Here is a 27,299-nt window from a genome sequence, read left to right on the forward strand (position 1 = left end):
GTTTTAATGTTATCTTTTTTTTTCGAATGCTTTCACTTTCTTGTATTCAGATATTAAGGTGAAATAATGAGGTTTTTTTTTAATTTTCAATGCGGCCATTTTGGCTTTCTTTTGCGATGGCCATTTCAATAGGATTTTACATGCCCGAAAAAAATGCAATGTTCAAATTCGTAAGTCTCATCAACAATCCGTGTACAAGTGAATTTTTCACTTTTTAGTCTCCTTTTCACACATGAATGAAAATTGCGATCTTTGAAAACGTTCTGCCATTTTAGTTTTTATTTAACGGAAGCGTAGTCCTCTAACAATTGCAATATAAAATAATCTAAGTTCGTGAAAAATTCAGATACAAAATACGAATAAATATACAAGTAATATACGAAATTATTCATGATTTGTCTGCATGTAGGGAAATACCCTGGAGGTTGAAGTTTTAAGGTAGATAACTTTAATCTCAAAGGTATTCTTGAATTGAATTTTGTCGACCAAATCTTTTAAACACCTGACGATATCATGTTTTCCGTTGATTAAATATTCGAAATTTCCGCCAAAAAAATTATTTCTTAACTTATTTTAGATGAAAGACGGTGGATGAATTGCTTTATTATAAGTACAAGACATAAGGACAAAACGGCAAATTTGTGACCGAAAGCCTCCCTTTTATTAGAATACTTACGTCATATTTTCCACTTAATACTCAAATTTTTACTTATCCGTACAGAACCCAGTCAAAAACCTTTTCTATTTCGAATGTCACATTAATAAATACCAAGATATGAATGAACTGGCAAGTAGTTAATGGAAAAAGGCAAAATCATAATCTTATTATTTATTCATGTCATTGATCGAGAAACAAGAACAACCCATATTTATCTACTAAAATATATAAATATATGAATATTACAGGAACAGGAAGATCCGCGTTATATATTTTAGTATATTTGTTATTACTCTAAAAGGCTTCCAAATCAAAAATTTGATTTATTGCAAACGACAAAATTGCAGTTTTCCTCTTGTCAACTTCTCATTATTAAAATATCAATGTACAAACCTTTTTGTGTTTTTTTTTGTGTTTTAGCTGTTTCGGCATACGTAAATGTTCTAGTTAATGCGATTGCACTAACAAAGAAATACTTTAAACTCAAACACTATTTCAGCGAGCTTATGCAATTTTTATAACTCAAGTGTTATGTTTGCCATAACGAATTGTTTGATCTTTACATAATATATTTCTGCACTTACTATATGCATTTGTATTGATCGATTCATTTATTTCAAGTCACCGCCTAGCTGTTGATGAACCAAAATTCAAATTTTAATTTTGTTTTTCCAATTCATATTTGATATTCGCAATCATACTTTTTCGATTAAGTTCAATGAATATCTCCTTAAGAACACACAATATAAATGTCTTTTATTTATCAATGATTCACGAAATAGGTTAAAATCTGATTTAAGCTTTACTTAATATTAGCATGTTGAAATGGTAATCGTTTTCATTCAATCATGGCTATTTTTCAAATTTGAATTGATAGACATTAAACGATGATCTCAGCATGTATAGGTGACAATTTGCTACATTATTTGTACCTGTGTCAGATTAAGCTTCCTTTTTAAACTCCAATTTACCATGTTAAGTACATCTAATGATAAAATAACGATTGCATATTATCATAATTTATTGTTGCCTACCTGGATGCAGGTGCAAATTTTTGTATTTTTGTCATGTAATAAGACAATTTCAAAAGAAAGATCAACAGAACATATGATATATTGTATTCTGAGTATTTACTACCAGTCATTGTAAAAACAAGAAAGTCACTGTAGGTCTTGTTTTGCATCAGAGAAAAAAGAAAAATGATAGTTACATTGTTGCTATTACAGCTTGTGCTTAACTGTGAAACTGCAAATTTGACAAGGTAACTTTTGTTGATCTTTTTATTAAATTTGATAGGTTACTCTTTTTTTTATGAAATCTTAAATATAAGATATCATATGTTTTTTTTTACATTTATTTTATTTTATTTTATTTTATTTGTGTGTTTTATTCTATTCTATTTGTTTGTTTTTGTACATTTATTTTATTTCATTCTATTCTATTTGTTTTTTTATTATTTTTTTTAATATTTAGTGCCGACTAATTTTCAGTTTTAAATCGATTTTCCGAGCGAGGCTACGGTCAAAATTAAACCTAGCCGCAACCAAAACTTTATATGTGTTTGTTTTAAAAATAGAAAATGTCTGTTTACAGAGAAGAAACTTTGCGTGAACTGTTTAGGAATTATGACTCTACAATTCCACCAACATTTAACGATGGTAAGTTATCTGTTAACATACAAAAAAACATATTGTTTGTCGAAATAGTAAACTCAATTGTTGATTTTGGATAATATGAATGGCTACAATGTAATTCAACGCCAAGACTTCGAATAATTTCCAATATAGAGTCTTGATTATCTATAAGATATCTTCACCATTTCCCAAAAAAAAATTCTATGCGCGTTCACTTTTCTTGTGAAATGTATATTTGCAGATACCTCTTTCAAGGTGCCTTTATGATAATTACAAAATAACAGACCAACGACGTTTTCATGATAATATGCTTTATTATATACTTAGTAGTAAACACAGATAAATTGTATGTGTAATACGGTCAACATCAATCGAGCTGTATCAGCCATCCGTGATGATACGGATGTGATATTGAAAAAGCCATATGATATTCTCTATTTATGCTCTTTTTAACTGGTTTTGTCTCCTCTTATTAACTATTACATGAATGATATGATTTCAAACTTAAGTCTCATTTTTCGTGATATACTAATATTTCAGATGAACCGGTTAAAGCTCTCGTTCAGTTGTACATTCTAGGTATAGACTCTGTCAGTGATTCAGCAATGGTGAGTGGTTTACTTACATTCTAACCTGTGACAAATATATTTAATTGTAATGTAATTAATTCAATAACATTATAATTACAATGTTAAAAAAAATATGTTTCTTGTATAAATTATTGTGATTTCCCTTTAACTTAACAGTCTAAAATACATACAAACTATGTCGTCGTACAATTTTTTTTATCTAAACCCATGTCTGCTAGACGGAATTAAAAAAATAATTCTTATTTTGATAGAAATTACGAGTCAACTAGACATGATTGAGATGGGAGCTATCTCTGTGGGCCCCGCTGTGAATAACATGTGGTAAAACATTTATATCTTTACCATAGGACATGGGGTTGTCAACTGAAACCAAAGTTTTTGACCTTGACCTTTGACCTAGGAAAATGTACATACATTATGACACACCCTCTGGTGTTGGTTGATATACATGTCAAGTATAAACTTTGCAATCATAACGGTTCAAGATATAGAGCGGACACGATCTTTAACATAGGAAATGGGGTCGTCAACTGAAACCAAAGTTTTTAACCTTGAAATTTGACCTTGGAAGTTGTACAAACATTATGACACACAGTCAGGTGTTGGTTAATATACATGTCAAGTATAAAGTATGAAATTATAACGGTTCTCTATATATAGAGCGGACACAATTTGTTACGGACGGACGGACGGACAGACGGACGGACAGACTAATCAATATAGGGCGACGCGCCATTCGGCGGAGCCCTAAAAATTCCAATTTATGTATTTATCTATAAAGAAAAATAACAATATATTTATCAATTGTTTAGAAATCTTACAATTTGTCTTTTAAACGCGCTTTTAAACTAAGAGCCAATGTGTTAACTCAACATAGATATGTCCTTGCAACAGGTATGTTCATTAAAATTGTAGACATTTTGTTCGACACCATATTTAAGTTTGTAGGATTGATATTTCAATGACAACCGATATTCAGATGGGTTCTACTTGTACTCATATGAAGCAGAATTAATACAAAATTTCCTCAAATACAAAAAGAAAAACCATCTTTCTCAATTCTTTAATTTTAATTTCAAATACATTAATGATATTCCGTCAATCCAAGATTTTGACACAGACGGACAATTCAACTAAAATCTTTGACAATCGTGATGATTTCCAGTTCCCAACAACTCGCTTATTAAAAATTTGAAAAACAAATATATAATTGAGCTATTTTGTTTAAATGCACATGGACGTCTTATGAATTTGAGTCTTTTGAACTCCAGTATGACAGATAAAGATAAATTTAGCTGTTCACTTTCGTACTTTATTTGGCGTTTTTAAATTTTTTTATTCGATCGTCGACGAAACACGCGTCAGGCGTACAAAATGTTAAATCAGGTATCTATGATGAGTTCATTAAGAAACTGTGGTGTGCATACTGAAAGCATTATAACATAAATAAGATTACAAAGATTAAGTTATGTTCCCTGCAGCACTGGAATTATGTTCACAAATTTTCTTTGGATATTGCAAAAAATGACGCACGTGTGTACCCTTGTTTGTGTCGTCTGTTATATTTGTATTGAGCTTGTATTTACTGTTAGTGCCGCTATGTACTGTTTGGCATCCCACTGAAACCGATCATAAAGGATAGTGTTTGAAAACTGATTAAATCCCGCTTATGTAAATGTACACGTCATAAGTAGAAAACTCGTAATTGGTCTGGATTTTTTTTTAATTTATATCTCCGTGCTTCTTGTCCTTTTAAAAACATTTTTTGTGTTAATAGCATATTTTTTTAGTAATCTGTTAAATTAAACCATAATTTTATATAACCCCGGCCTGGACTTTTTAGAGCTTAGTACTAGTATTAATATAAAATTGAGAATGGAAATGGGGAATGTGTCAAAGAGACAACAACCCGACCATAGAACAGACAACAGCAGAAGGTCACCAACAGGTCTTCAATGCAGCGAGAAATTCCCGCACCCGGAGGCGTCCTTCAGCTGGCCCCTTGGTTACACTTGGTTACTGCAGTTGAAGTACATATTACCTTGTAGATATCATTTGCGATTTAATGTGTTCTAGGATCGATATCACGTTGACGTTTTTCAAAACGCCGTTCTTAGGTTCGTTGTTCTTTATTTATATATAAGTATATGATACACTTCATCGAGTTATATCAAATCAAAACTTTCGGATATTTTGGCTCTAGTGTGGCCAAAGAACAATGGATATAAGAATGGAAATTATGTCAATGAGACATCAATCCTACAACAGTAGTTTTGGCAGTATCCTTTACCCCGAGTTCACTTGAATATATGAAATGCAAGCACTCACTAGAATGTTTGTTACTGATTAACAGAACATCATCAAAACATCTTAAAGTCAAATTTCAGAACTGAGCAAGATTCTTTTGTTTGTCTATGAGGAAATTGTGTATGAATTCTGCGTTATATGAGTACAAAAACAATTCGGCAATCAGGGTAAAATAGTAAAATTGAGAATGGAAATGGGGAATGTGTCAAAGAAACAACAACCCGACCAAAGAACAGAAAACAGCCGAAGGCCACCCATGGGTCTTCAACACAGCGTTAATCCCGCACCCGGAGGCGGGCTTCAGCTGGCCCCTAAACAAAAATGTGTACTAGTTCAGTGAAAATGGACGTCACACTTAACTCCGAAACATATAAATGAACTAAAATTAAAAAAAACATACAAGACTAACAAAGGCCAGAGGCTCCTGACTTCGGACTGACAATGATACATAAATTAACAAAGGACTAGCAGTTACTGACATGCCAGCTCCAGACCTCAATTAAACTGATTGAAAAATTATGTCTTCGTCTTATGAAAATCAAGTACAATCCCTTCCGTTATTTGATGCGACTGTCATACAAGTGAGAAGTTTAGCGCTATAAAACCAGGTTCAATCCACCATTTTCTACATTTTAAAAATGCCTGTACCAAGTCAGGAATATGACAGTTGTTGTCCTTTCGTTTGATGTGTTTTATCATTTGATTTTGCCATTTGATTAGGGACTTTCCGTTTTGAATTTTCCTCGGAGTTCAGTATTTTTGTGATTTTACTTTTTAGGGGTTTAGTATCATACCAACATAAAATATATGAGAAGAAAATAACCCGTATCATGCCAACAACTGTTTTAGAATAAATGTGTTTATTTCCGATGCAAAGCCCCTATGAGTGAATCAATATTAATTCCAACATATGCAATTTTTAATGAAATTAATGACAACAGTAAGATAACTATATCCCTTCTGAATAAGTCTATTCAAAGGTTTGGTTAGCTTTTGAAGTGAATGACGAAATTTTTGTGATTTGTATAGAATATTACCATAAAAGACTGGATCTGAAATACCTGAACGTATAAGATGTGTGCATGTTGATTTATATTTACGAATGATGTCCTTGTACCGATGATGAAATTTAGTAAATGTTTTGACTACTTTGTGATATCAAAAGCCCTGGTGTAATAATTTTTCCGTTATACAGAGATTTGTTTTTGTTAAAATCAAATACGTTGTTAACTACACGAGCGAATCGAACAAGTTAAGATGTATAAACACCATAAGATGGTGACAAGGGAACGTCACCATCTAAAAATGGACCATTAACAATAGGAAATGAAAATTCATCTCTTTTATCGTAACTTTGGTATTAAGCTTTCCGTTAAATACATAGATATCAAGATCCAGGAAAGGGCAGTGTTCATTGTTAGTATTAGCTTTATTTAAAGTCAGATCAGCAGGATAAATCTCTTTAGTGTACATACTGAAGTCGTCATTATTGAGAGCCAATATATTATCCAAATATCTAAAAGTGTTCTTAAATTTTTGGATCAAATGTTGTTTCGATGGGTCTTTGCTGTTTTTGTCATAAAATGTAACTCAAAACAATACAGAAACAGGTCCGCAATAAGTGGTGCACAGTTAGTCCCCATTGGAATTCCGATAACTTGACGATATACGGAATCTCCATAGCAAACAAAAATGTCATCCAGTAAAAATTCAAGTGCAGTTATCGTATCAAAGCAGGTCCAATTGACATAGTTCTTTTGTTTGTTATTACTAAAAAATGACATAAAAGAGTTTGAATATATATATATTCGCATTCTGACTTTTTAAAAAGAAATAAGAAGATGTGGTATGAGTGCCAATGAGACAACTCTCCATCCAAGTCACAACGTGTAAAAAGTAAACAATTATGGGTCAAAGTACGGCCGTCAACACGGAGGCTTGGCTCAAACCGAACAGCAAGCAATAAAGGGCAAAAAAAATGACTAGTGTAAAACAATTCAAACAGGAAAACCAACGGTCTAATCTATATAAAAAAAAAACGAGAAGCACTTAAGAACCACATCAACAAACGACAAACACTATAACAGGTTCCTGACTTAGGACAGGTGCAAATAAATGCAGTGGATTTAAACAGGCGCCAACCTTCACCCTAACCTAAAATAGAAGTACTCAATCAAAAAGACATATCAACAAAAACAAGAAAACATACACTGAATGAATAAATTTGATCTATGACACAATATAAATACAATATTAAATAAAAAAGGGGGATGTAAAACAATGTCAAAAAGACAACTATAACCTTGGATAAAATTGCGTTAAATAAAATAACGTACACAGGTAAAGGAGAGGGTCCGGTAAGGGCTTATTTTGGCCTAAAATTTAAAGTACATCTGATGTAACATTTTTGACATTTTTGAAACACTTAAGTGTCTTCTTCAGTCAATTCAATTAGTTTATGTAAAAGAATTTATCGGATTGGGTTATTAAAGACGCCTAAATTCAGGCTTAAATATGAAAAATCTATCACATATGCCACAAACTGTCACTTTTCAGAAGGTTTTTGTCTTAAATGGAAGTGGCCGCATTCGTGTTCATTCTCAACCTTTATATATGTTAAATTTCATCATCAAATTCAACATACTGTGGATTCATTTATTTTCATGGGTACCAATTTTCGTGGATTGAAGAAAACTTACATGTTCGTGGATATTTAATTTCGTGGTTTTGCCGAAGTATGCATGCAAGCCTATAGAAAATTTGGTATTCGTTGAACATTTAATTTCGTGGTTCACTTGTTCCCACGAAATCCACGAAAATTGGTATCCAACGAATAATAATGAATCCACAGTATATTGAAATATTAAGACTGAACACAAGTGCGGCCACTTCCATTTTAGACAAAAACCGTCTAAAAATTAGCACAAATGCTGAAATTGTGAAGATTTCAGTAATTTTGCATGAATTAATGATGCTAGTTCCTGATAAATGTGCAGTGTAATGTCAAAAACAGTCCATATTTATGTAATAAAAGTATTTAACTTTCCAATAAATAGCTAAAAGTTTACATTTTTAACAAATTTTTGAAGTTATATATTTTGGGGCCAAAAAGGAGTCTTACCGGGCCTACTCCTTTATATATATTAATTTTGCTGTTAGTACGGAGATATTCTTTACAAAATAAATAAATTTGTTGTTCATAGTACGAGAACATCAGTGAAAATTTATCGTCATACTAAATACTTATCAAAGATTCTACATATTAAAAATAGTGAGACGAGATATAACACAAAACAAGTAAACATTGAATAACAAATATGTATTACAAATTGTATCAGCAGGTCAAATTAACACGAAAGTACGATTTGAGAGTACTCGCAGTAACTGAAAGCTAGTTAAATGCCAAAAACAATTGATAATAAAAAAATCATGCATCAGAGACTAAAATCAACTCAAACACATCCCAGGGATTTAGTGTTATAACGCCATGGACAGTCAAAGATTACATGACTTGTGCAATGCCAAAATAAAAGTATCGACAAGCAGAAGGATAGTTTGGATTTAACCTTATAATAAATATGTATAATGTTATATATAGATAATGAACGTGGATGTGTATTTATACATCCAAAAAAACATTTGAAAAGAATGCAAATTTAATTATGTTTTAGTTTGTTGATGACAAAATCGATATTTGTGCTAAATGCCAATTTAATTAGGTGTGTGATTTTTAGCTCACCTGACCTGAAAGGTCAAGTGAGCTTTTCTCATCACTTTGCGTCCGTCGTCCGTCGTCCTGCGTCCGTCGTCCGTCGTCCGTCGTCCGTCGTCCGTAAACTTTTACAAAAATCTTCTCCTCTGAAACTACTGGGCCAAATTTAACCAAACTTGGCCACAATCATCATTGGGGTATCTAGTTTTAAAAATGTGTGGCGTGACCCTGTCAACCAACCAAGATGGCCGCCACGGCTAAAAATAGAACATAGGGGTAAAATGCAGTTTTTAGCTTATAACTCAAAAACCAAAGCATTAAGAGCAAATCTGACATGGGGTAAAATTGTTCATCAGGTCAAGATCTATCTGCCCTGAAATTTTCAGATAAATCGGACAACCCGTTATTGGGTTGCTGCCCCTGAATTGGTAATTTTAAGGAAATTTTGCTGTTTTTGGTTATTATCTTGAATATTATTATAGATAGAGATAAACTGTAAACAGCAATAATGTTCAGCAAAGTAAGATTTACAAATAAGTCAATTTAACCGAAATGGTCAGTTGACCCCTTTAGGAGAAATTGCCCTTTATAGTCAATTTTTAACCATTTTTCGTAAATCTTAGTAATCTTTTACAAAAATCTTCTCCTCTGAAACAAGTGGGCCAAATTAAACCAAACTTGGCCACAATCATCATTGGGGTATCTAGTTTAAAAAATGTGTGGCGTGACCCGGCCAACCAACCAAGATGGCCGCCACAGCTAAAAATAAAACATAGTGGTAAAATGCAGTTTTTGGCTTATAACTCAAAAACCAAAGCATTTAGAGCAAATCTGACATGAAGTAAAATTGTTTATCAGGTCAAGATCTATCTGCCCTGAAATTTTCAGATGAATCGAACAACCTGTTGTTGGGTTGCTGCCCCTGAATTGGTAATTTTAAGGACATTTTGCTGTTTTTGGTTATTATCTTGAATATTATTATAGATAGAGATAAACTGTAAACAGCAATAATGTTCAGCAAAGTAAGATTAACAAATAAGTCAACATGACTGAAATGGTCAGTTGACCCCTTTAGGAGTTATTGCCCTTTATAGTCAATTTTTAACAATTTTTCGTAAATCTTAGTAATCTTTTACAAAAATCTTCTCCTCTGAAACTACGTGGCCAAATTAAACCAAACTTGGCAACAATCATCATTTGGTTATCTAGTTTTAAAAATGTGTGGCGTGACCTGGTCAACCAACCAAGATGGCCGCCACGGCTAAAAATAGAACATAGGGGTAAAATTCAGTTTTTGGCTTTTAACTCAAAAACCAAAGCATTTAAAGCAAATCTGACATGGGATAAAATTGTTCATCAGGTCAAGATCTATCTGCCCTGAAATTTTCAGATGAATCGGACAACCCGTTATTGGGTTGCTGCCCCTGAATTGGTAATTTTAAGGAAATTTTGCAGTTTTTGGTTATTATCTTGAATATTATTATAGATAGAGATAAACTGTAAACAGCAATAATGTTCAGCAAAGTAAGATCTACAAATAAGTAGCATGACCAAAATTGTCAGTCGACCCGTTTAGGAGTTATTGCCCTTTATAGTCAATTTTTAACAAATTTTCGTAAATTTTTGTAATCTTTTACAAAAATCTTCTTCTCTGAAACTACTGAGGCAAATTTAACCATACTTGGCCATAATCATTATTAGGGTATCTAGTTTAAAAAATGTGCCCGATGACCCCGCCTTTCAACCGTCATGGCCGACTTGGTTAAAAATAGAACATCGGGGTAAAATGCAGTTTTTGGTTTATATCTCTGAAACTAAATCATTTAGAGCAAATCTGACAGGTGGCAAAAATGTTCATCAGATTTAGATTTATCTGCCCTAAAATTTTCAGACGAATCCGACCACCCGTTGTTGGGTTGCTGCCCCGAGTTAGTAATTTTACAGAAATTTTGCAGTTTTTTGTTATTATCTTAGATATCATTATAATATCTAATATCTAATACTATTAATTATGATTTTAACCTTATTTTACATGATTTCCAAAGTATCAGTAAATACAGGTGAGCGACACAGGCTCTTGAGAGCCTCTAGTTTTCTTAACGAGATTATGAGGCAAAATGGTATATAGGGTAGAAAAATCAAAACTCTGAACGGATTCGAAATTCAATATGAGCATGCAACTTAATTCCAACGAATTTTTTGACACTCCAAAAAAAACTAGTTCCACTATTTTCAAAGGCATTATTTGAACAATTTATTACCAGGTTTTGTACCAAGTGTACTAGTAAGTAGAATAGACAGTTTAGTAGTGGAACAATGGCTTGAAGACGAAATAAATCTATATTTGTAAGGTGTTTTGTGCAGCTTCGGAAGCCAGTACATAGTTGGAACTTTCATTGTATTTGGTTCTGCTTGTAAAGAGGAAGCTAAAAGTTTATGTTTGTTACAGATGTCATTTTTTCGAAAATGGAGTCAGTTGGAATGTTGGTGAATTCGTGATTTCCTTTTGCAGAACCTCAATGTAAAATTTACGTCAAGCAATAATGATATTATTGGCAGCCTTATCAGCCGGGAAAAAACAAATTCCTTGGCGAGTTCTTTTAGCTTATGTTTGATATGAGAAATAGGGCTATTGTGGTTGTTGTTAGGAGTAAAATGTTCTTTAAAATGTTTAATACGAATGTCAACTATGTTCATTACTGAATTAAAAAAAGAATCTAAGGATTTTGTGTCAGCTTTTTCTCGTTTTATCCATTTCGTGCAGTAAGTACGTAGTGAGTCGTGGATGATGTTAAGACACTCATTCCAATTAATAACTGACGGGAAACGATATTTAGGTCCTTTACTGAGGAATAATATCAACTCTCGGTCCTGGACGATGTTAAGGTCTCCTGTTATAACATGGGAACTGGGGCCATAAATGTTTTCGGAATTACTGCAATTTGATGACAGGAATTTGTTCTTTTACGGAATGATCATTAAAAATACCGGCAATATTTAAAAAATCAAAACCTTTATTGAAATATTTGATTTTAATGAAATGTTTATTTATGGTCTTCGGGGCGATCAAATTTGGGAAACAGTTTAGAATAACAATATGCAATTATAATTTGGACGATATCATACTTAGGACTGCAATATGGAATTGTGTTGCAATCCTTTAAAATTGAATGTAATTTATTAACAGGTAAAGAACAGAGATTGGTTAACAGATAATGTCTGCCGTTGTTTTTTGAAATAGTAATTAGGTCCGAAATATTTGTATTGTTAGTACGAAATTTTGTCTGATTACGATTTATTCTACGTCCATGAGAACGGTTTTTGCGAACAGTTTTAGAAACTATATCCAAAATGTTAACAGAATCGGTTCTTGATACATTACCAATTCCCATGATATTATCATTAAGACCGAGAGGATAGAATGTCTGCAATTTTTTAATCCAATTTAATTCAATTATATTCCGTGATCGTACAAACTTTGTATGCGATTCCCCAGGCTGCTTATTTACTACTTCAAAACAAGGTTGAACTAGTGCTTTCTTACATATTGACGAAAGGTATACGAACGAACGTAAAGGTAGCATGTATTACATTTCCATGATAACACTTCGAGTTTTTTTGTATTCGGTTAAACATAATTCTTTTCTGAATCAAACGTATCTTTAAAAATTTAAGCATATCGCAAATAAAACACGCTCTTAATATCTGAATAAAGAAATATAGTTTCAAATACACTTACGTCCGATAAGTTACTTACAAATGTATGTTAACCACGATTACACACATTTGCGCGGGAATTGTTTAAGCATGCGTTTCACCATTAACATTTCAATGAAATTATTGAGTATGATACTCTAAATTTTACGGAAGCCGATAAGGGTCATACGAAAAAAATAATTTATGTCGTAATAACGACATCACTATGTCGTAATAACGACATCCTTATGTCGTTATAACGACATCGCTATATATATAAACAAAGAGTATGTATTATGATTGCCAAGAGACTAAATGACACAGAAATTAACAACTATAGGTCATCATAATGCCTTCAATAATGAGCAAAGCCCCCGCATAGTCAGCCATAAAAGGCCCCGAAATGACAAATGTTAAACAATTTAATTCAAACGAGAAAACTAACGGCTTTATTAATGTACAAAAAATGAAAAAAAAAACAAATATGTAACACAACAACCACTGAATTACAGGCTCCTGATCGCTTTGTCATAATTACGACAACCTTAGCGTTGTCACTTTTTGAGGCGATAGAAAATTCAAAATGGTCGTCAGTGAGGGCAAAGTTTGTAGCGTAAACAAATTCATCTTTTTTTGGAGAATAATGAACACTAAATGCAATCAAGCTTAGTTAAAATTATTTACTTGCACATACTAGAACTTTATTTTATAATCAAGTCAAATGAGACCCAGTTGAACAGGGGAGCGATTCAGGCTCCTTGGAGCCTCTAGTTATGTTTGGCATGTACAGATTCGTGTAAAATATGACTGCATTTCCATTGCAGATTCTGAAGAAGATGAATTTTAAGCTTTTCCAAATAAAGACTATGTTAAACTTTGGACTCCTAGTGCTCAGACCCATGGACCTATGTACCTTCATTTGTACACAATTGCATCTTAATGGCCTACTGATGCTTGATGCAAATTATAACTGCATTGCTACTGTTAGTTCTTAATGAGATTCTTACAGCGTCCTCCCCATTGAAGCCTGTATTAAACTTTGAACCCAAAGTTCTTTAAACCAATGTTCCCCAGGACAACTATTCCTACAAACTTAGGGGAGGGTTAGGATCCCGTTAACATGTTTAACCCCGCCACATTCTGTATCTCTGTGCCTGTCCCAAGTCAGGAGCCTGTAATTCAGTGGTTGTTGCTTGTTGATGTGTTACATATTTGTTTTTCGTTTGTTTTTTGTACATATAGTTGTTAATTTCTTTTGTCATTTGGTTTCTTGTGGCAATCATACCACATCTTCTTTTTTTATATTTAATCCTCATCATATAAGGATCATCCATTCTCTAAGATTGATCCAATATGGCCTGGTAGTTCTTAAGGAGAAGATTTTCAAAGCTTTTTCCATTGGGGCCTATGTTAAACTTTGGACCCCTTATAATCGAGCCTAATGGATCCCCTGACCTTCACCTATCACCTAAGGAAGTTGTGTCTCGTACTCGAAGTGGTATGCGAGCGATTGCCATCGTTTGTTGTCCGTCGTCGTCTGTCGTAAGCGTGTTTTAAAAATCTCCTTTGAAACTAATGTGTAAAATTCTTTAAAAGTTATAGTTTGATTTTTCCTTGTTAAATGCTTCCTTCACAAAAGACGTGCTTTGATTTTCGACTCCTTAAAACCCAGCCGCTGTTATTATCTTGAAAAAATAGGACATAATGGTCACACATTAGTTTTTTGATAATGTCTCGAATATCGTTACATTTATCCCAAATCTGTTGAGGATTCATCATGAAAAATGGACCTATGCTGAACATTTCAGAAAGATCAGTTTGACCCATACCTGAGTTGTGTCCTCTAAACATTTTTTGGGATAGCTACATGTATTGTCATCACTTGAAGTCCGTCCATTTTGACCGGCAACCAACAGCATGGACACTGTTACTAAATAAAGACAACAGTAGTATACCGGTGTTCAAAGGTCATGAATCGATTGAGAGAAAACAAATCCGGGTTACAAACTAAAACCGAGGGAAACATATCAACTGTAAGAGGAAAATAAACGAACAACAGGAACACTAAAGTGAACAAAAATAAACCCTTAAAATACATAGAACGAACTATTTGATAACAACTGTCATACTCCTGAATTGGTACAGGACATTTTAAGAACAAATGGTGGGTTGAACTTGGTTTAATGGCTAGCCAAACCTCCCGCTTTATGACAATGTTAAAAATGTCGCTGAAATGATAAAACTACGTGACAGAAATACAGATCAAACACACGCAAGAACATTCATCACAGAGAAACGCACAAACAAATAATATACTACAGTGTAGTAATAGTCGCAAAACATGTAAACTGCAGAACAACAACGAACATATTTCATCAACGACAAACACCACAGGATATAAAAAAAAGTTACGCGCTTACGTAACTCACCTGCAATCTCGAACTTTATGCAATTATTTCCACAATACTATACAAATAGACCACATAGCGAAATAACAGATGTTTGCCTTGCCTGCGATGAACGTCAAAAATAACAAAACAAAGGAATTGATTTTTCGGCGACGGTGGCTAAACTTTTATCAACATTTTGTGATTTTTGTAATCTTTAATAAAAGTTTAATGGTAACTACAGGAGACGACGGACGACAATCGATTGCAATAGCACACATAGTCCTTCGGGTACTAAACACATCTTCTTGATGTGATCTACATACATGCCAAATATAAATAGAGGCTCCAAGGAGCCTGAATCGTTCACCATTTCAATGGGTCTCATTAGACTTGATCATGAAATAAAGTTCTATTATGTGCAGACATATGGAGTAACTAACTTTAATATTAATTAAGCTTGATTAAATTCAGTGGTTATCATTCTCAAAAATGAATATGTTTACGATAGGTTTTTGATACAAACTTTGCCCTCACTGGTGGCCATTTTTAACTTTGGATCAGCTCAAAACGTAAAAACTCTTTTTAAGGACCTGGATACTAGGTACACATTGTATATTTATACTAAGTTTAAACTCAAGTCATTTCAGCGATCTTGAGAAGAAGATTTTGAACATCGATGTTTTCAAAGTCCCTTGGCGGTCATGTGTTTAAACCAATGGGTAACTAAGAAGCAACACTTGAATAGGACCATATAGTGCACACGCATATCAAGTTTGATTCAATTCTGATAAGTGGTTGTTAAAATAAAGATGCAAATGTTGTTTCCCATAGTGTGTCGATGCTCACAAAGTAGCAATTCTAAGGTTGTCGTTATAGATGATATAGCGATGTCGTAATTACGATATAGATGTCGTTATAACGACATAAGGATGTCGTTATTACGACATAAGGATGTCGTTATTTCCACATAATATGTCGTTATTACGACATAGCGATGTCGTTATTTCCACATAATATGTCGTTATTACGACATAGCGATGTCGTTATTTCCACATAATATGTCGTTATTACGACATAGCGATTTTTTTTTGAATGACCCTTATCGGCTTCCGTAAAATTTAACGACAAGATTCACAATTAATTTTATTTTCAATGAGTATGCTATCATCAAATTATCAACGTGGATCATCGAGATTTGCAAGAAAAGAATGCTGCAATGTTTTGAAAAAGTAATGTGAAATAAATCTTGGAAAAAAAGATTTTGCGATGAAGTTTTTTTTCTATTGATATTAAGGTTAAATGTGAAAAAAAGTAATGTGACACTTGCTATCGCAGGAAACAAATGTGAAACGGAACAAATACTATACCCCCCCCCCCCCCCCCCCCCTTTCGGGAAAATTAATGGTCGTTGCCTTAGTATTCCACAGATGATTTTCATGGTCTGTTTTTCAACTAGTAATATCTTCAATTAATGTTTGATACGCAACTGATTTGTGATCATTCTTTTACACGTCGTTAATTTGTTTTAATTAACTAATAATTGTAGATCAATCAGTTTTGCATTTAGTATTTACAGAAGATGTAAACGCGAACATGTGAAATCCAATGTCAATTCCATGGGGATTTGGGGGAGGGGGGGGCAATTAACACACACACACTCACACATACACCTCACAAACAGCTTTGATTTAACTACTAGTAATTAGCTATCGGATAAATGTCCACGAGACAACAGTAAGCCAACAAATAGTTGATAAATGATACTTTCAAATTTATGGGGTCTTTTAAAACGATAAAGATTTTCTTGTGTGCGTTTAGATAAATAGCGTCTGGTTTCACCTACGTACTGAATACCGAATCCCGATTTATTTCATGTAAGTAAATAGATAATACTGTTATTTTTTCAATTGATGTCAGTTTCAAAATTTAAGGAAATGTGCGACCATTAAACGTGGACCTTGCCGTATTGTTGGTTGAAAGACGGTGGCATGTAAGTCATTTTTTAGCATGACACTTATCGATAGAAGCGTAACCACGATTTTTATCATTAAAAATGTAAGCGATTGTGGTATTTTTAGATAAGCGATTTTGAAGATTGAGATGTGTAGATACCCTTTGAACGAGTTTGGTATTGAGTATTTTTTCTTTTCTGAGTTTCATTTTTTTGTTATCCCTATTTCCAATTGACAGGAGCAAAGACTGGCGTCCAGAATATGAACCAGCATACAGAAATTGAATCAAGTAAAAACAAAAAATGATAAAACTGTTCGGCTCAAGACGTCAAGCACTATCCGTAATCAAGTACCCGACAAAATATGTTTACTACAAAACTTGGGGACAAAAACAAAAGAAAGGGTATATAAGGGTAGCGCCTGACGTCTGACTCAATAAAAGAATAGGCTGAATAGTTAAATATGAGTTTTAGATAAATATTCTTAAAGTAATTTATTTAAGTTAGAGAAATTCTCGCTCGAACACTCACTCTATTATCTTGTATATATTAAGAGCATAAACCTGAAGTACACATTTGAATTCCGACTGTCATTGAAATATCAATCCTACAGACTTAGATATTATGATAGTGTAGATCAAAAAGTCTAGCATTTTGATAATATCTTTGTTGTATTTGTTGTTTAAATCAGTGTGGTTCTTCACAAAGTAAGATTGTTCATGACTTTTAAAAAACAAAAAATCTACAATTGCAATTTTTGTAGAAATGTTCTTTTGAATAATATGTAGTCTATATACTTGATCTGTCAATTGAGCATGTGGAATAGTAGTATAAAGCGTAGGGAAATTAAAAGTTTTGGTATTACCGCAAAATTGTAAATATTGTGGTTGAAAATCTTAGAATAGATCTAAAGGAAACGTCGTCACGAGATAAAAAATTAAGACCCATAAAAAGAAAAAAAGTTATCATTTCAACGCTGAATTAGTTGGACCAATAATTCAATATACATATTGAAAGGCTGGCAATACTTTTTATTATACTTCATGTCAAAATGCAAGATTTTGATTGGTTAATACGAGGGTGATAATTTACTATACTATCCATTCATTTCATTGGACACGCGGCATTTGTTAATTTCCACTAACCTTTCATAAGCCCCGCCCACCCATAGCAACATGTGATAATATTAGCAACGGGTGTTAAAGCCTAAAATTAACACCCGTCTGAGCCCGAAGTTTCCCGATTCGAAACAATTAACACCCGCTACGGCCGAGGTTTACCGATTCTTATTTCTACATCATTGCCGTCGTTTTGTTGTTGTTATTAGTAAACTATCTTAATGTATGACGTTATTTTTTTACAATTGTCCTTCAAATAACATAGTGCACACTTTTAAATCAAAAGGCATTCAGTACAATAAAAAACATACTGCCCTTGGATGAAGGTGATAAGGTGAACAAATACCGGACCAAGGTATTAATGACATATGAACTTATTACAGGAATACACTCTGTTTATGATACTGAGACAGAGATGGTATGATAAACGTCTTCAGTACAACAGAATTCCTGGTGTTCGGGCGCTTGAACTGGACCCGAAGGCAATGAATAGCGTATGGGTACCTGATCTCTATATGGTAAATGAGAAGAGAGCTAAGATCCATGATATCACGACACCAAACAAACTATTACATATCTACAGCGATGGTCAGATTGTTTATAGTATGAGGTGACTACATTTTTCACCCCTTTACCTAATTATAAGATATTTATTTTAAGCTTACTCGACAGTTTAGTTGATATTTTAGTATCAGAGACTTTTATTCATTTCATGGTAAATGAGTGATGTCGTAGGTTTTTATAATACAATGTTTAACTACCCTCCTTCTTCTCCCGGTTACAAGTCGGACTCTGTAATTGAGTGTACGATTTCTCGATCGTATTTAAAGCATACAGATAACAACTTAACTAACCGAAAGAAATTATCAATACTGGATGGTACATGTATGTACAGTACAATTAATATGTTCTGTACAATTAGATATCCTGATGTCTACTTGAGATGGATTTGTCCAGCTAGTGGTATTCACTTAGCCCTGAAGTGCTCCCGAGAACCGGAGTCCACTAGAGACTCTGGTAGTGTGTTCCATTTTCGCGTTGTTTTGTTGGATGAGGGAATAATAATAAAAATCACTGATCGTTCTAGTTTGTCTACATTTAGTACTGCTACGGTTTTACTGTCACCTAAATTATAGTTCTTGTGTCAATTGGAATCATCTGCTGTTGGTTGTTTTCATCGGCTGTGTTGCAGTAAATCCCACTGAATTTGGTCCAGTTAAAAGGGTAACATGTCCTGGAGAGTAGTCCTGTTATTAGTTGAAGACAAAAACGTGCGGCTAGTATATGTACTTGTTCTATTCTCTTGTTATGAGGTAAGGGGCGGGTCCAATAATCGAGAAGCGTATTCTAAGGCTTATATTACTATGACGGTGCATAATCTGCCAACTGTTACCGGTGTGCACCTACCTAGATTTCTCGGTAAAAAGCCACGTTTCTAAGAGGCATTACCAATGGTAGGGGTTGATACGCCTTGTCAAAGTTAGAAATTTGTTGATAGTGAGTCGTACGTATTTCTCACTATCTACTACGTCGAATGTGTGTCCATGAAGTGCGTTTGACTTCTGATGGTGATGAAATTTGTTTTCACTTATTAATAATCGATTGATGACTATTGAACAACGGTATACTACTGTTGCCTTTATTCCAAATAGATAGGATCTGTTTGCAACAATATTGCATCTTCGGTCTTTTCGATACGACGGAAATGAAGAAAAGTGTAAATGATATAATTATTTGGAAAGCAAATAGTTTAACAAAAATGTTATCTCATTTACTTAAATCTATTCAAAGAGCTGTAAATGGACATTGCAATAGATTTTGCACACAACTAGTATATGTTAAATGGTTTTGGAAGAATGAGGTTTCATACACACAATTCACATCTTAGTAAAACCACAGGTACAAGGCGAGATCTTTTTTATATCCGTATATATATTGAATACAGTGTATTTAATATATTCATGTATAAAAAAAATCTCGTCTTGTACCTGTGAGTAAAACTTGTCTATCCGTATTAAGAGATGAAACTAAAATTTGTTCAGTTTTATTCACTTTTAAGCCATTTCTTTCTCGCGTTTATTGATTTTGTTTTATGTAAAGAAGTAAAATGTCATGATAAGATTTACTATTTGCCAATTTTTCAGACTATCCGTAACTTTATCATGTCAGATGAACCTCCTAAAGTATCCTATGGATTTCCAGATTTGTTCTGTTGATTTAGAAAGCTGTAAGTAACATTAAGTTTTAACTTGTATGAGTTTTATGAAAATATATATAAAAATAAAGAGATGTGATATGATTGCCAATGAGATATCATTCACCAGAGACCTAAGTCCAAAGGTGTAAACAACAATAGCTATCATACGGCATCCAACAATGAACCCATCACATGCCGTACGTTGAGCTATACATTGTCTCGGGATGACAAAAGTGGAAATCAATGGCTTGGTTTATATTAAATTAGGCAAACATATTACAACTTATACGGGCTCCTGACTTGAGACAGGTATATATAAATATCGCAGGGCTAGACATGTTTGGTGGCGCTCAATTCTCCATTAACCAGGGACAGCAGTATAACGACACAACATTAAAATAGCTACTATAACAGTTACATGTATTAGGAAAAGGTGTTATTTTATATATGTATAGGGTCAAAACGTTAAAACTGCTTAAAAAATAAAATAAAAAGTTTAACGTGGGTGTTATCTTTTATGCAACATTGCCCCATTTAAAGAATTATATTCATTCAACATTAGTCAAATCAATTAATTCAATTCGATGTCTTATTTAAGAAACAGACTTCTGAAGTTCAGACGTCATAAACTATCCATATCTACTTATCACTGTGCTGGTTTTTTTTAGAGGTACGGCATTAGAGGTGGCAAAAAAACAATATTCAAGAAAAGTATACGTAATAGTTCATTTGCCAATTCTGAGTAATTAGAGATTTATTTTTACTTGTTGTTTCCCGTTGGAGGGACAAACATTTTCATTTACAATGAAGAGTTAGTGAAAAGAGCAAATTTATCAGTGCATAATGTGTGTAAAAAATGTTCAAATGTTTTAATTATATTTAATCTTTTGTTAAGCTAAATAAACTTCTGATACCAGTGGTTATTTTTTATTTCAAATTGGTGAAAACCCCCTGCATATCAATTTCAAAGTACTATGCTTTGAATGGACAGCAGCTTATTTTGTCCGGTTGAGAGTCTATAACTGACAATGTGTGCTAAAAGTGTTTCGTAGTGGAATCAAATCGGTAAATGGCAAAAAGACTATATATTGAACGATATTTCGAATGTTGATGAAATTGTGTACAATAATATTTAGAACTCGTTGAACTGAATATAAAAATTATATACTTATCATCTATAATTTCAGTGATACATTGAATCTGACATTTATAATTTAAACATAAATATATACAATGAAAGTAAAGATACGAATTTTATCACTTAAGATTTTGTTTTCTTGAAAATTATTAAAATCAATGGTATTGCTGTTAAAATTTCCGGTTTAATGGTATAAAAATATAACGGGGTTACCGGATTCGTTATTTCAGTAGAAATCAATTAAATGTCGAAATTTAGCGTGAAAAAAAACCAAAACGACAAATAATCGTAACGTCGTGACAGCATCGCGCTGCAAAATCGTATTTTAAAATGTATTTTCATACACAACTCATACTTTACTGATAAAGACAGTAAAAACGAATCCGGTTGCCCTATAATATTTTCATATCTGTAAAACGGAAAGATTTACAGTTACTAAACATATTTTTAAACAAAATTCTCCGGACGGATTTTTGAAAATCACATTTTTAAGTAAAAGCATACATTTTTCGCCGATATTTTTCAATTTACTGATTCTCTGGACGCATACGTATAAATACTACATTTATATGTTGTTTTTTTTTTATATTTAGATGCAGTTAAACGAGCCTTAAATGCATACAACTAGTATACATTATTGTCATTTAAATATCCTTTTCATATTTTATTCTTGGTTTATACTTGTCTGAATCATAATAAACAATAAGTTATTGTAACCAGAGACGTATATATGTTGTTTTTCTTTACTTTTTAAAACAAATTCTTTAAAAAAAGAAGATGTTGAACCTCCCAAAGAAGTTCAATATCACGAGTTTCGAGCCTTCTGTCTCATCCAAAGTACAACTTTAAACTAGACCATCTCTTACATTCGTTTATAGATGGTTACAGTACCGACAGGTTGATGTTGAGATGGAACAATGTACCTGTAGAATTGGCAGCCAATATGTCCTTACCACAGTTTATACTGGATGATATCAACACTGCTATCTGTGACAGGTTGTATGCTGGCAGTAAGTATCAATATATATATAGACTGGTACGCCTTCAAGTCTTTGAATTTTACTAACTTACAAGTAACATTGACACTAGTACAACATTTACCCGGATTGAATAGGAGAGAGAAATACAGGACCAAATGCAAAATTGTCTTTAAAGAGCGACACACATATTATGTAGTGTAATACTGAATTTCAAAGCTCCAATATATTCAAAACATACGAAATGAATAATACAATAAAACGTTTGAAACAACAAGGGTACTACATGTATCAGTACACATAAATCAAGGGACAGAACTGGTCATCACTGAAAGAAGAAAAACAGAAAAAAACAATGTGCCATAAAACAAAACATAGAAAAACATGATTTACTTGGATAGGTTGAGATTCCCATTGCAAATTAGGTAAACAGTTCTTGTGTCATTTATGGCACATTGAAGTCTTCCAAAATGGTGTTATATTTTTACTGTCACGCATACAGTGACCTGAAAATGACAAAACGATTATAAGAACAATGTATTTAACGAAAAAGGGATAAGCTCTGTTTTGCTATATATATATATAATATTTTCTGTCTGTTACAGTCAAATATACTTGTATCACAATGAAAATACACTTCACAAGAAAATATGGATACCATCTGATACAAGAGTTCATCCCAAGTGCTCTTATCGTCATGCTATCCTGGGTGTCGTTTTGGATCAGCTTAGAAGCAGTACCAGCAAGAATATCAATTGGACTGTTGTCTGTTCTCACTATGACAACACAGAGTTCAGGGTCACGTACAAAGTTACCAGAAGTATCGTATATCAAAGCTATAGATATTTGGATGAGTGTCTGCATGCTGTTCGTCTTTGCTGCACTGTTAGAATATGCTCTTGTTAATGTTTATGATAGGAAACAGAAGAGACGTGAAACATATGTCGAAACTAATGGAGTGGGGAAAGAGGTATGTACAATTGTAATGGCTTATTAGTTAGTGGAAAGATAGAGAAGATACCATGGGAGCAATCAAATACAGGACGTTGAAGACAACTAGGCAACATCATGATAAAAAAAAGAACGACAAACATATAAACAACGATCAACAAAAACACTTAACCGAAATCTTAAACTTCAAAACACAAATTCCACCAAAAATTAGGATGAACTCGAGTGCTCAAAGTCTAAAACAAACTTACAAAAGTGTGTAGAATAACTGATACTTGGGAGCAATCAAAATGAATAGGTCGTATAAAACCACAACACAACTCTCATGGCCTAAAAGAAACACGGCGAAATGACGAAAGACAATAACAAATCACTACACAGAAAACACGAATCACATCAAAACCAGGGATGAGGTCAGGTACTCCGGACGGGTAATCAGTTCCTGCTCCACAAGTGGCACCCGTTGTGTTACTTATTGCAAGTAAAAATACGGTGATAAGTCGCATCGGTAATTTCACAATCGAGAAATAGAGGACGGCATTGTGGTAATGAGAAGTACAACATATCTTTGGAGTTTTCTCAATTAAAGAAAAAAATATAAATAATATATAAACGATATGCACATTTGCTCTTATTTATACGGAAGCCGATAAGGGCCATTCAAAAAAAAAATATGTCGTAATTACGACATAGCATGTCGTAATAACGACATCGCTACGTCGTAATTTCGACATAACATGTCGTTATTACGACATCGATATGTCGTAATTTCGACATAACATGTCGTTATAATGACATCGCTATGTCGTAATTTCGACATAACATGTGGAAATAACGACATCGCTATTATCATTATAACAACCTTAGCCTTGTTACTTTGTGAGTAACCACTGAATTAAAAACTTGGGACAGACACATACAGAATGTGGTGGGTTTAAATATGTTAGCGGGATCCAAACCCTCCCCCTAAGTTTGTAGGAATAGTTGTCCTGGGGAACAGTGGTTAAGAGAACTTGGGGTACAAAGTTTTTATAAGGCTTCAATGGGGAGGACGCTTGAAGAATCTCATTTAAAACCAACAATAGCAATGCAGTTATAATTTGCATCAAGTCTCAGTAGTACATTAAGATTCAATTGTGTACAAAGGAAGGCACAGAGGTCACACTATGAGTCGCAACTTAACATAGTCTTTATTGGGAAAAGCTTAAAATTCATCTTATTCAGAACCTGCAATGGAAATGGAGGACTTCATAATTTCTGTACATGCCAAACGTAATTAGAGGCTCCAAGGAGCTTGAATTGCTCCCCTATTCAACTGGGTCTCATTTGACTTGATTATAAAATAAATTTCTAGTATGTGAAAGTCTTGAGGTGCAAGTAAATAACTTTAATTAAGCTTGATTGCATATAGTGTTCATTATTCTCTAAAAATAATATAAATTTGTTTACGCTACAAACTTTGCCTTTACTGACGACCATTTTGAATTTCCTATCGCTTCAAAAAGTGAAAAGTTGAACTCTAAGGTTGTCGTTATTATCACATAGCGGTCAGGAGTATGTAATTCAGTGGTTGTCGTTTGTTGCTGTGTTACATATTTATTTTCGGTCTTTGTTTGTACATTATTAAAACCGTTATTTTTCTCCTTTGAATTAAATTGTTAAACATCTGTCATTTTGGGGACTCTCCCTCTGGTATCTTTCATCCCCCTTTTATAGCTGACTATGCGGGTGCTTTTATCATTATTGAAGGCATTATGATGACCTATAGCTGTTAATTTCTGTGTCATTTAGTCTCTTGGCAATCATAATACATAATTTTATATATATATATATAGCGATGTCGTTATTACGACAATAGCGATGTTGTTATTACGACATAGTGGTGTCGTAATTACGACATGTTATGTCGAAATAACGACATGATATGTCGAAATTACGACATAGCGTTGTCGTTATCTAACGACATGTTATGTCGAAATTACGACATAGCGATGTCGTTATAATGACATGTTATGTCGAAATTACGACATAGTGATGTCGTTATAACGACATGCTATGTCGTAATTACGACATAATTTTTTTTTTGAATGGCCCTTATCCGCTTCCGTATATACACAATACCAGGTGTTATACTAAATGTTTTGAAACTTATAAAAGCCGTTGTTGTTAAAAGTATTCAAAAAAGCATTGTGAAATTTTTTTTCTTAATGTTTTTGTGTACACCTTGTTTTACATTTCTAGGGAATGTGTAGCCTGTTTTTACATTTTTAGGAAAAGACTGATAAAAGAAATTTTAGATGCTGTTGTCTGAAAGGAAGAGAAAGGGCCAGGATAATTGATAAGTTTTCCCGTGTCTTGTTTCCTACGACTTTTACTATTTTTAATATGTTTTATTGGTCTGTTTATCTGATTTGGGAACCAGTAGAAACACTTCAGCACTGAGAAAACAAATATTTACATTCAAAAGATCATTGTTATATTATATTGTAACAAACCTCGTGTAATAACATTTGTCCACAAGTACAATATGCCCACATCGTTGTCAATATCATGGTATGCCAACAGTTTACATTAAATGGAGAAGTTTGCAAAAAAATAAAAATGAATGTTTTTGTATAGCATATTTATTGTTGATAGTATTTTGCCATACAGCAAGATACTAAGTAATGTTTTGTTTGTTTATTTGTGAAGAGAGAATTTTAAGCCATTATGCAGATTTAAGAATTATTTAATTGTTATCAGGGACTATTATACTGTTGGTATAATAATCCTAGTTGTTATCATTATAGTGATATTTAATGCATAATTGTATATAATCATAATAATATAGTGCATTATACTTATTATTTAAACTGTTATTGGCAGAGTTATTATTTTTACCCTTAAAAAATATAGTTCCAGGCCGCCTTCCATTGAAGACGTGTCCGCGCATGTTACACACTTTATGTAGTAAATTAAAGAAAACATTACGTATCTAAGGAAATATTGTGTATACTTCAATAAGACAACAACCAAACGACAAAAATAAAAAAATTTGAGTTCAAAAAACGGCCTTAAAAGGAAAAAGATATTAATACAATATACTATAGTCAAGCTCTAGATCGACTGAAGTCTACAAAAACTATGCATAGTTTCAGCCGAGACTAGGCATGATCTGTCATAAAAAAAATCCTAAAAGCACAAAACAAAAATCCATTAATATATTTACTGACAAAGACACCCATGGACCACAGACGAGTTATTAACATGTGAGCACGCTCACAAATGTTTAAAGTAGATTTATTTAGCTTGCAGTAAGTCCTGACTCCTATTTTTAATGTCGATTAGTAAAATAACAATCGAATATATAAGAGCTTATTATCCAGAACCAGTTAAGGAGATGAAACATGTAGTTACTGAAAACAAGCTACACAAGAACATTTCGCCGTCTTATATCAATCTAATCATTAGCGGATTCACCTCTATACAGTAACGACATGAAAGGTGCAGTTGGGTATGACTGTCCTCATCTAACTCATCTGTACTAACTTGAAATTTATAGATAAATTGTTATTTTTTTTACTGAAGCAGTCAATTTTTTGAAAATATTTGAAAATATATATACATTTTTTTTAATGTTCGTGAAACAAAAAATTCTAAACAATTAATTTTTACGACAATTTGGTCGATGATATGCTCAATATACGAGGAACAACTCAGATATATTTCGTGAAATATGGAGTTTTTTCCATTCAGTTCTCGATTGCGGAAATAATATTGTTTTTGTTTTAAGGGTTTTTTTTTGCGGGCACACCATATTTGTCTTGTCTAATGCCGCGGCGATTCAGAGTTTGTCATAAGGTGTAGATATATTTGTTCATTGTCCATTGTTTTTGTGCTGTGTCCATAAATCATTCAATCCAGGCCAAACAGATAGCGTTTAAAAATACATTTGTTTGCATACTAATTAGAGGCATATCCGTAATTTTGTTTTTAGATAA

General features: G+C 33.1%; 1 protein-coding gene across 1 annotated transcript; it reads left to right on the top strand.

The window, feature by feature from the left end:
• The first annotated feature begins 1,814 nt into the window (after positions 1-1,814).
• On the top strand, positions 1,815-25,924 carry LOC127716561 (glycine receptor subunit alpha-2-like). Its single transcript, XM_052222783.1, has 8 exons — positions 1,815-1,919; positions 2,252-2,316; positions 2,833-2,900; positions 18,440-18,666; positions 20,201-20,283; positions 22,270-22,401; positions 22,974-23,338; positions 25,591-25,924. Exons 1-8 carry the CDS (start codon positions 1,858-1,860, stop codon positions 25,759-25,761), a joined length of 1,173 nt encoding a protein of 390 aa, XP_052078743.1. The 5' UTR covers positions 1,815-1,857; the 3' UTR covers positions 25,762-25,924.
• The last annotated feature ends 1,375 nt before the right edge of the window (positions 25,925-27,299 follow it).

The sequence above is a fragment of the Mytilus californianus genome, unplaced genomic scaffold (genome assembly GCF_021869535.1).
Source record: "Mytilus californianus isolate M0D057914Y unplaced genomic scaffold, xbMytCali1.0.p SCAF_9, whole genome shotgun sequence".
Classification (NCBI taxonomy): Eukaryota; Metazoa; Mollusca; class Bivalvia; order Mytilida; family Mytilidae; genus Mytilus; species Mytilus californianus.